Source organism: Schistocerca gregaria, chromosome 1, assembly GCF_023897955.1.
Source record: "Schistocerca gregaria isolate iqSchGreg1 chromosome 1, iqSchGreg1.2, whole genome shotgun sequence".
Classification (NCBI taxonomy): domain Eukaryota; kingdom Metazoa; phylum Arthropoda; class Insecta; order Orthoptera; family Acrididae; genus Schistocerca; species Schistocerca gregaria.
Window position 1 is genome coordinate 988613449 of NC_064920.1, and position 12146 is coordinate 988625594.

At 43.2% G+C, this 12146-nt stretch overlaps 1 protein-coding gene across 1 annotated transcript in view; it reads right to left on the bottom strand.

The window, feature by feature from the left end:
* Positions 1-12146, bottom strand: part of LOC126278065 (uncharacterized) — a 310230-nt gene that overhangs the window by 41990 nt on the left and 256094 nt on the right. The window contains exon 5 of the mRNA XM_049977894.1: positions 10719-10833. Coding sequence (XP_049833851.1) covers positions 10719-10833 — 115 coding nt within the window. The remainder of the gene's footprint in view (positions 1-10718; positions 10834-12146) is intronic.

Here is a 12146-nt window from a genome sequence, read left to right on the forward strand (position 1 = left end):
CAACGGCCTGCCAAAATAATTTGCCGTAAATGTTCAGGCAATTTGATTAAGCAAATGCGGATGAGTTCTGATGGGCTGTATGGGTTTGAAAGATACTGATTCTTATGTAACATGTCTTCAAAATATTTTACAAGACTTGAAAATTCAGATTGTTCGAAATGTTTCATCATTATGATGCCATGTTTTACTCGGTCTTGTGTGGCTTGAGACCAATATGCTGAGAGGAAGGCATGGTAAAATTCTCCTTCACTGTGGCAATCGTGAATGACCGATCGCATTCTTACAGCTGGTTCATTCTCCAAGTAGCCACACATAAATTCTAATCTGTGCCCTAATGACCAGTTGGGAGGAAAACAATGAGAGAATTGATGGAGCCACGCTTGTGGATGAATGTCGTTGACAGAATTCTTAAATGTTTTGAATTTACGTGCAGTAATGAACAGCTTATAGTCAAAATCATCGTGTCGGCGGGTAGCATATCGGTCATTGTTACGTCGTGTCGGCGGTTCCATCTCAAAATTCGGTGCACCTTGCCAATTTCTTTCATAATTCCCGAAATGCCCTGTGTTATTATTTTGTGGCTTTTCCGTATTTCTAAGTCCCTCTTCCTGTGTTGGAGCGTGAGTGTCCTCTGAAATACGTAATTCTTGTATTACCTGTGTCGCTGATCTTGCACTTCCCGAATTTCTCTTTGGTGTTGTGTATTAATTTGATTCTGATGTTGTTTGAATTTCCTAATTTGTTCGCACTCTTCTGTATCATTCAGATCATCATCTACCTTTGTAGATAAGTTAGTGAACTGATCTGAAAGTTCGGCTACTTTCTCCGATAGTGAACACATTTCCTCAGTGTGTTTTTCTGAACCAAGTTTCAGAGTGTCCATTTGTGTTGAAATCGAATCTACTGTGTCCTTTAAGTTTTCCTGAGTTCTTGCAAGTTGCGTAACCGAATCGGTGGATGCAACTGAGTCCATTTTAGCTTGCAAGGTGTCGTGATTTTCACGAACAATAGTCTGCAGTTCTTTTATGGCTGCTTCATGATTCTGTAATGCATTTTCATGCCGCGAAAAAATAGGTTGAAAATGCTCACAAATTTGTGTTTTTACCTCATTACAGAGTTTTTGGCACTTCGATTCAATGTTATGTAACTCAGTAGTTAAATCTTCACGTGTTTGTTCAAGTGTGGTGTCTATCTTTTGAAGCTTTTGCTGTGTTTGTCTCTCGTGTTGTTCCACTGTGTCCAACTTTTGAAGATTTTGTTACATTGTGTCTAACTTTTGAAGCTTTTGCTGTGTTTGTCTCTGATTTTGTTCCATTGTGTCTAACTTTTGAAGATTTTGTCCCATTTGTTTCTGATTTTGTTCAAGCGTTGTGTCTAACTTTTGTAGCCTTTGTTCCATTTGTTGCATTAACTATAATAACAGTGTACTCGTGTCTGAAACATGTTCCTCAGTGATTTTCGGCAGTGCATTTGAACCGGCAATATTCGCATTTTGAAAAGCAGAAAATGTGTCTTGATTTATTTGAGAAAATGGTGAGGGCGCAAAATCTGAATCTACAGTATTTGCAAGATTGTGTCCTGTCATTTCGGAATCCTGAGGCGATCTGTTGCCGGCCGATCGATCGATAATGCTTCCCTGTTCACTAATTGTTTCACTGCCTACACCATTATTTACAGACCGCTCCATTTCCCTATGCACTATTACCAAATTACTACTTTGAACATTAGTGAATTCATTACATGGTGGCGCTAACACACTGCTTTCGTCTTCACTGTCATTTCTCAGTTTACTTTGGAGCCTAGTATTACGTTTTTCACACGCCATTATTGTCACAATATTTCACACGACAAAACAGAAAAACACAATTTGAAGAACAAAAATAAGAGAACACATTCACATACCACTGAAAATAATATCTAGTTAATTGCAAGCGCAGCTGCGAAATACTTGGTGCAAACCTACATGCATGCCACAACTGTTTTACTGTACAACAATGAAAAACTACAACTACAGAGGAAATTCTCTCTACAATTACGTGCTAGCAATAAACAAAGGTTACACTAAGTACACAAACTACAAGAAAAAAATCAGAAGATTACAGTGAGGTATCCTCGGCTAAGGGTCGACATATGAAACGTCCCCTTAGAAAAATTACACAAGAATGTGTTTAAACTGACACACAATATTTTTAGAGCAACGCAATCTGACTTCCAAAAATCCCTACGAAAGAATGGCCCTGACTAACATTAACCTATACGTTTCACAAATCACTTACCTCATAAAAATCTTCGTTACTCAAGCTACTGCAATACAGCGAGCGCCACTACTGCCAGCTAAATAAAAGATTCAAACTACTGAAGGCACTAACTACTGATAGGCATAGTTCGCAAATGAAAGATTTTAATACAGAACAAACAATGTATTTACCTTAATCGTCACAATATATATAGCAGTTCATGACATCCAGTCTTACAAATTTCAAAACTCCGCCATCTCTCTCCCCACGTCCACCACTGCTGGCGGCTCACCTCCAACTGCGCAACGCTACGCACTGTTAACATCCAGCTGCCCAACACTACAATGGCAGACAACAATGGAAACCAGCCACAGACTGCACACGGCACAGTGAGTGATTTTCATACAGAGCGCTACGTGGCGGCGGCGTTACCAATAAAAAAAATCTAAACAGCCTACTTACAATACACGACTAATAAAGAAAATGCATATTCCTGCTGACTTACAGAGTTTTTTAAGCGTAATCTCCTTTCTCAGGTAATATTTCGGTAAGTGTATAAAAGTGTTTATTTCTGATAACTATTGTTTAGTGGTTTCTGACTTAGTTTCTCTTAACCTTGTTCACACTTTTCATTGCCGTCTTTTGTTTTAAGGGTAAGACTTTATGGGCATACTTTAATAGTATGGTTTTAATGACAACAGATTTATAAAAACATTTTTCTCATGAATGCCATTTCAGCGGTATGGAAGTTTCCGCGTAACTGATGGGCTGTATCTCATGCGAGTTCTGAGAACATTTTTCTGCTCATATTACAGCTTGAAATAGAGTAGCTGAAGAATCGCCCCAGAAACCGAAATCTTCACGAAAAAGAAAGAGAAATACTGAGGAATGGAAAAAATAAAATGAAATGTCCAGGTAATACTGTTCAGCAGTATGTGTCCTGTAAAACCATCAACACAGTTCAGACAGCAACTACAGCAGGGGTGGCCAAGAATTTAGCGGACAGACCGTGCCCTGGCATGAGTGTCATAATAGCGCTTAGCCTGCCTCGCATGTTTCCCCCACCCCACCCCACGCTGTCAGAGTGCAAGGAGGGGGAAACTGCGAACGCGCCGTATTTAAATTCCAATGCAGGCGCACTTTGTACGACTTCGCTTTATATCCCACATTTCTCAACAACGCAGTTTAAGAAAGAATTAAAAAATCAAGTACTGATCAAATATTTTTGGTGCGCTGAAGAATGTAATTTTTAGTTCGTTAAACTTCTGGCATGCAGCTGCGCAAATAAAATTTCCTCCACTGATATTTCGGCCACACAAGGACTTCCGTTTTCTCTAACATCTCCAGATACTGTAGTCCAGTTACAGTAGCACCTTCGAAGAAAAAGGGACCAAAAACTTTATTGGCTGAAATGGCACAGAAAACGTTCACCTTAGGCGAGTCAGGTTCATACTGAGTTGTTTCCCGCGCCCATATACAGACATTGTGACGGTTGACTTTCCCGTTAGTGTGGAAAGTTGCTTCATCACTAAACACAATCTTTGAAACGAAAGATTCATCTGTTTCCATTTGAGCAAGGATAAAATCACAGAAATCGATTCTTTTAATCTTATCAGCTGCAGACAGTGCTTGAACCAATTTCAGACGATAAGGTTTCATAACTAACCTTTTTCGTAGGGCTCTCCATACAGTTGGTTGTGGAATTTGCAGCTCTCTGCTAGCTCTGCGAGTCGATTTTCCTGGGCTGCGAACAAATGCTTGCTGGATGCGTGCTACATTTTCATCACTCGTTCTCGGCCGTCCAGAACTTTTCCCTTTGCACAAACACCCATTCTCTGTAAACTGTTTATACCAACGTTTAATACACCACCTATCAGGAGGTTTAACACCATACTTCGTTCGAAATGCACGCTGAACAACTGCCGTCGATTCTCTTCTGCCGTACTCAATAACACAAAAAGCTTTCTGTTGAGCAGTCGCCATCTTAGCATCAACTGACGTTGGCGCCTAGTCAACAGCGCCTAAAGCGAACAAATGTACAACTAAATGAAACTTTATAACTCCCTTAATTCGCCGACAGATAGTGCTTAGCATACAGTTACAGTATGGGCTTCCTTGTTTCACAAAGCTTGAACAGAAGCAAAAATCTCAACGTAAGCTATGTCCTAAAAGTATGATTTCCAACGGGCTGCTGTTACCGGTGAAGTGTACAAGCGTAACCACTCACTGTCTTATGTTGTCATGCAGACAATAAACCCTTTGTTACAAGGAAATGAGTGATAAGAACTTGCTGATAAACTTTTTTACAATAGAACCCAGAAAGAAGAACTAAAGCTTCAACGGCTGTATATAGGATCGTCAACAAATACTGTTTTTGTTGAACTGAAACGTATGCAGACTAGAGTGCATGGTGCAACTTTATGCTACAATAGTGGTACCATAGGCAGAGCAAAAGTTTCTATGAACCTGGAATGAAGTCAGTCATGCAGATCGAGTTGCAGAGGCTTCTTCAAAGCAGGCAAGAGTGAAGAGAAACCAAGAAGAACCTCACGGAGTGAAATAAAGTGATTATGGTGCTGGACTGTGCAGAGGTAACAAAAAATATAAGAATATTTTTTTAATGAGTATTGCTAAAACCGGCATTTCGGACTATTTAGGAAACATTTTCTTAAAAACTATAAGAGATACAACACTGAGGCTTGGCACAACTACTTCACAGAATTCACAATATATTTTCCCCAACATTGACATTTCTCAAGTTCATACTTTAGGTATGGTATGGCGCTTTCTGAGAGAAACTTTTTATTTCAGATGATTCCCTTACAAAACAAAAAAATATTATGATAGATGAACTATTTGTGCTAAAGACAAAATTCTTCCCACACTTCTCAAGAATGTACCTTACAAGCCACACGTAAAGTTTTATAAAAATGGCATTTATAGCTATTGAGAAAATTTTATCTAAAAGTGGCCCTATTTTTATACTTCAAATCATTAACATTTATTAACTAATTACTTTTTATATTTTGAATTCGACAACCTAGAACCATGATAATTTATATCTATGTTGCTTAAGATTTATACTATGTGCAGTAAAATATTCACTGAAATGAACTGAGAACTTTAAGACGTATAACGATTTGTGTTCGGAACGTCAAGTATAAGCACGTGTATCCTAACCTGTTCTCTTGAAGGGATATCAGTCCATCAGTTAGGGTATGTGCTGTAGGAGTTTGAAAAACAATTTATTTCTTATAGGAGCCTCAATGACACGTGCCCATTCAAAAGCAAAGAGGTGGCAGTCGTGACTCATGCTTCTTTGAAAACAAAGCTTAGGTAGCAGCAGTGACGATGCTATATATCATTTAATATTTTCTACTCTGTCTCGCAGCCCTAGATGGTATTACCAGTAGTGTTCACAGGCAAACAATACGCTGCAATTGTTTTGGCTGAGAGGCCGCAAGTAGGTGCTAGTTGTATCTGTAAAGAGTTACTTATTCAACTGAAGTCTCTTCAATCAAATGGTACAGCGAGACGCAGAGCTGTGACTAAGCAGCTTCTTCTTCTTTTCTTCTCATTCATAACGAAAGGCAGCAGAAAATCTTAAACACATTTTCAGTATGAAAATTCACCCTCTTCTCTACCTTCTTTACACGGTGGACATGCCGCCGCCTTCACCCCCCTTACACCTTCTCCAGTACGCCGATGACACCGCCTTCATTGCCCTCCCCCCCTCCCTGCAACGCTCCCAGCACCTTCTCCAATCCCATCTTCACCAGTTCATCACTTGGTGTACCCAGTGGCTGCTCAAGGCCAGTCCTTCCAAGACCCAAGACCTAGGCGATCATTGTAGGCAAAACCACCCACCCATTCCTTCCGTCTCCTCTATTTCTGTCTCACTATCTACAGCCGTTCTATCAACCCCCCCCCCCCACCCTCAAGTACCTTGGCGTCACCCTTGACCGTAGCTTCTCCTGGACCCCCTATCTCCAGACGATCAAAGCCAAGGCTCCTGCTCCTGACTCTGCCTCCTCAAGCTTCATTTGGGCAGCACATGGGGTCTGGACCCCTCCACCATCCTCCACAACTATAAATCCCTCATCCGCCCTATCCTCTGGCATGCCCATTCCGCCTGGATCGCCGCCCCTCCTACCTTCTACAAATCCCTCCAAATCCTGGAATGCCATGCGCTCCGCCTCGCCTGTCGCATCCGCCTCCCCTCCCTTCCCCCACGCGGATCATCTACGACTTAATGCCGTTCCCACACCTCCTCCTTTTCCTCGAATGGATACGAATCCTTTACACCTCCCACAAACTTGATCCCCCTCACCCACTTGTCTCTCCCTTCCTTTCCCACCCCCATCTGCTGCCGCACCTGTACTCCCACAACCCACCCACTCTCCATCTCTCCACACTCCATACTCTTGCCCAAGTTGGCTTCCACCAACTCTCCCTCCCTGATGAAGCCCTCATCCCCTCCATCTACCCCTCCTACCAACTTTGATCCTCCCCTTCCTCCCCCTGTGGTTTTCCTCCAGGGCACCCTTTTCCCTTCTCTCCCTCCTCTCTTCCTCCCTCCCCCCTCAACCCTCACCGGGCTTCCACGCACCCCCTTACCCTCTCCCCTCCCCTCCCCTCCCCTTCCCTTCCCTTCTTCTCTCCCACTGGCATCAACCCCCTCCCCTTCTCCCTCCTACTCTCACCTCTTCCCTCTGGCAGGCCCCCAGCTTTTATGTGTGAACTGTGCGTCTTCGTGCGCTGGAGATCGTCGCCGCAGTGCTTGTGTTTGTCGTCCCATTGGTGCATCAGTGTCTCTCCGTCCGATCTCCTCTGTTCACGTGTGACATTCTGTATTCTCCGTTATGTGCAGTGCTGAACTTATTTTTATCCGAGCAGTACGTCGGTGTACGACTTCGCTTATTTTTATTATGTTTGTCTCCCGTTTTTTGTCCTCCATGTATGTTTGTTTTTCTGTATTCCTATTATGCTGTGAGTCTTTCCTATGGCCGAAGAGCGGTGTAAATAGGCCGCTGCCGGCCTACCTTGTTTGTAAGGTATCAAAATGTCAATAAAGGGAAAAAGATGAAAATTCGTAGGCAGGAAGATTAGACGACCACATTCTATCTTTGTCTATCGATTTCATGCTGTTGTTCCCTATCAAAAGCTGCAGTGCAAGATGCGTTTCATGTAGGGCAATTTGTTATAAATATGTTTTTCATGTACAATGTAAGGACTGATACAAGCACTGTACACACTGAGCTGACAAAAGTCATGGGTTAGGCGGTAGGATCACGTACACAAGGTATAAATGGGCAGTACATTGGCAGAGCTGTCATTTGTATCAGGTGATTCATGTGAAAAGGTTTCCGACGTCATTAGGGCCGCACGATGAGAGTTAAGAGACTCTTAAAGAGGAATGGTCGTTGGAGCTAGAGGCATGGAACAATGTCAAGAGGGTGCCGAGAATACCAAATTTCACGTATTATCTCTCACAACGAAGCGAGAGCAGCGGCGTTTGCGTACAGTTTTCAGTGATAACAGACAAGCAACACTGTGAGGAATAACCGCAGAAAGCAAAGTGGAAGGTACGAAGAACGTATTCGTTTCGGCAGTACGACGAAATCTGGCGTTAATGGGCTATGGCAGCAGAAGACCGACGTGAGTGCCTCTGCTATCAGGAATTCAACACCTGCAGCGCCTCTTCTGGACTCGTGACCATATCGGTTGGACCCTAGACAACAGCAGAACCGTGGTCTGGTCAGATGAGCCCCGATTTCAGTTGGTAAGAGCTGATGGTAGGGTTCGAGTGTGACGCAGACCCCACGAACCCAGTGGACTCAAATCGTCAACAAGACAGAATGAGATTTCACTCTGCAGTGGAGTGAGCGCTGATATGAAACATTGTGAAAGCTAGTGGTGATTCCATAATGGTGTGGGCCCTGTTTCTGTGGGATAGACTGGGTCCTCTGGTCCGGCTGGACATATCATTGACTGGAAATGGTGATGTTCGGCTTCTTGGAGATCAATTTCAGGCTATGTTTCCAAATAACGAACTCATGTCACCGGAACACTACTGTCGCGACTGGTTTGAAGAACATTCTGGACAGTTACAGCGCATGATTTGGGCATCCAGACCGCCCGACATGAATCCTATCGATCACTTATGGGACATAATCGGGAGGTCAGTTCGTGCACAACATACCGCATCGGCAACGCTTTCACAATTATGGACTGCTCAGCATAACTCAATATTTCTGCGGTGGATGTCGAACGACTTGAATCCATGTCACGCCGAGTTGCTGCACTATGTCGGCTAGAAGGAGGTCTGACACAATATTAGGAGATATCCGATGCCTTTTGTCACCACAGTATGTGATGCAATTGGAAGCAACTGGAAGCGAGCAAGTAGATATTAGTTGCACGCTTTGAGGAATTAAAAGTTCAGTTAAAGTCTCCTCGACTGAATGAAGCAGAGAAGCGTGGAGCTGTGGCGTATTTTTCTTCTTCTTCTTCTTCTTCTTCTTCTTCTTCTTTTTCTTCATAACCGGAAAAGCAGCAGAAAATTTTACGCTTCTCAACATAAGAATCAGAAGCTGTAAAATTAGAAGACCACATTCTTTCTTCGTATTTCGACTTCATGCAGATGTCCTTCCACCACAAACTGCAGTGCGAGATGAGTTTTGTCTAAGGTAACTTACAGTCAGTATGTTTTTCATATCAATGTAAAGACTGATACAAGCACTGCATATACCGACCATAAGGGTGAAAACAAGAAATGTCCAAATGAAGTGCGCTCATTCATAAACGATTATGTAAAAGATATACTACGAAAATACATGTAACTTAGTCTATTCTCAGACAACTGCTCAGCCCAGAACAGGATTGTTTGACTGTCACTTTAAATACATGCACTATGTGATAAAAAGTATCCGGACACCCACAAAAACATAAGATTTTCATATTAGCTACTTTGTGCTGCCACCTACTGCCAGGTACTCCATATCAGCGACCTTAGTAGTCATTAGACATCGTGATAGAACACAATGGGGCGCTCCGCGGAACTCACGGACTTCGAACGTGGTCAGGTGATTGGGTGTCACTTGTGTCAGAAGTCTGTATGCGGGATTTCCACGCTCCTAAACATCCCTAGGTCCACTGTTACCGACGTGGTAGTGAAGTGGAAACGTGAAAGGACACGTACAGCTCAAAAGCGCGCAGGCCGACCTTGTCTGTTGACTGACAGAGATCGCCGACAGTAGAAGAGGGTCATAATGTGTAATAGGCAGATATCTATCCAGACAATCACACAATTCCAAACTGCACCAGGATCCACTGTAAGTACTATGACAGTTAGGTGGGAGATGAGAAAACTTAGATTTCATGGTCGAGCGGCTGCTCATAAGCCTCACATCACGCCGGTAAATGACAAACGACGACTCACTTGGTGGAACGAGCGTAAACATTGGACAATTGAACAGTGGAAAATGTTGTGTGGAGTGACGAATCTCGGTACACAATTTAGCGATCCGATGGCATGGTGTGGGTATGGGGAATGCTCGGTGAACGTCATCATCCAGCGTGTGTAGTGCCAACAGTAAAATTCGGAGGCTGTGGTGTTATGGTGTGGTTGTGGTTTTCACAGAGGAGGCTTGCACCCCTTGTTGTTTTATGTGGCACTTTCACAGCACAGGCCTACACTGATGTTTTAAGCACCTTCTTGCTTCCCACGGTTGAAGAGCAATTCGCGGATGCCGACTGCGTCGTTCAACACAATCGAACACCTGTTCATAATGCTCGGCCTGTGGCGGAGTGGTTACACGACAGTAATGTCCCTGTAATGGACGGGCCTTCATAGTGTCCTCACCTGAATCCTATAGAACAGCTTTGGAATGTTTTGGAACGCCGACTTCGTGCCAGGCCTCACCAACCGACATCGATACCTCCCCTCAGTGCAGCACTCGATGAAGAATGGGTCGCCATTCCCGAAGAAACCTTCCATCACCTGACTGAACGTAAGCCTACGAGAGTGGAAGCTGTGATCATGGCTAAGGGTGGGCCAACACCACACTGAATTCTATCATTACCGACGGAGGGCGCCACGAACTTGTAAGTAATTTTCAGTCAGGTGTCCTGATTCTTTTGATCACAAAGTGTACCATATAGCGTAAAGTTACCAATAATGATTACCACATAAAGTTACTGTACAACTTAAACAATTCTTCTCAATTTCCCACAGATCTGTTTCGATTTCCTTAAGCTCCTACAAAAATATACGATTCAGTTATCGTTTGCGGTTGACTGGCAACCAGCAGTTGATGCAGCAGAGCGATGTGACAACTGTGCTCAGGACAGAAAGTGTAAGAAAACTCGTGCTCTGGTCGGTCGTTGCGATGGCAGCTGTCGTGTAAGCAGCTAGCTGTCAGCCAGTTCGTGATTATGATCCAGGTATGGAGGGTGTAGCGTGTGCTGGCGCCTACTCACCGTTGGTGGCGACGCTGTGCACGGACGGCGCGTCCCCAGGGCCGTCCTCTCTGCAAACGGCCAGCACGCGGCCGCCGCCCCTCGCCGCCATGGCGGGCACCAAACCCAGGGCCACCTGCAGCCGAAAGCGTCAGCCACACTGCGGTGATTCCCATAACCTTCACTTAACTACGTATTCCGTGGATCATACCAAAAGTACCGGTATGAAATGAGCGTTTTTTTGTGAAAATGAAACACTAATTCTGAATTGAAAAGTAAAAACATTTTATTCAAAGTACTGACTATTGCTTTCTACACATTTTGACCACCTTTCTGGCTATTTGTGGACACCACGCTAATAGAAATATTCGTCTTTTGAAGCAAACCAATCAGACACCCAATTTTCGACTTCTTCGTAGGAATCTAAGTGTTCCTCAGCCAATGCGGGTCCCATTGACGAAAACAAATGGTAGTCGCAAGGGGCCAAGTCTGGTGAATACGGCGGGTGGGGTAGCAGCTCCCAGCCAAGTGCTTTGATTGTATCCTGAACCAGTTTTGCTTTGTGTGCAGATGCATTTTCCTGTAAAAAAAAATTACTTTGCCATATCTTCTGGCCCAGTCTTGTCTTTTTTCGATCAATGCATAGTTCAAATTGATCATTTGTTGCCTGTAGCGATTAATATTCACAGTTTCACAGGGTTTCAGAAGCTCGTGATACACCACACCTTTCTGATCCCACCAAACACAGAGCATTGTCTTCTTGCCGAATCGATCTGGTTTTGCAGTCGATGTTGATGGTTGTCCCGGATTAACCCATGATTTTTCCCGTTTAGGATTGTTAAAGTAAATCCATTTTTAATCGCCAGTAACAATTCGATGCAAAATTGATTTTCTTTCATGGCTTTGAAGCAAAATTTGACAAATGGTTTTTCGGTTTTCCATCTGTCTTTCATTAAATTCATGTGGCAACTATTTTCCACAGTTTTGGATTTTTCCCATAGCTTTCAAACGGTCAGAAATTGTTTGTTGTGCAACATTTAGCATTGCTGCCATTTGCTTCTGACTCAAAGTATCATCTTCATCCAATATTGCTAGCAATTCGGCGTCTTCGAACTTTTTTGGTGGTCTTCCACGTTCTTCATTTCTTACATCAAAATCATTATTTCTGCACCGTTGAAACAATCTTTTGCGTGTTGCTTCTGATAGAGCATGATCACCATATGCCTCGACAAGCATTCGATGCGACTCTGCGGCACTTTTCTCCAAATGAACACAAAAAATTAATGCTTTCCGCAAATCATCACTTTCTGGTACAAAATTCGACATTTTTAACACGATGAAAACATATGATGTTGTTTGTTCCATGACTTGATGTATACTAGATATCTTTGACAGATGTCATGCCAACAAAAAAAAAGCCTCGTTCACAACAAATGTTCCCTATCGACA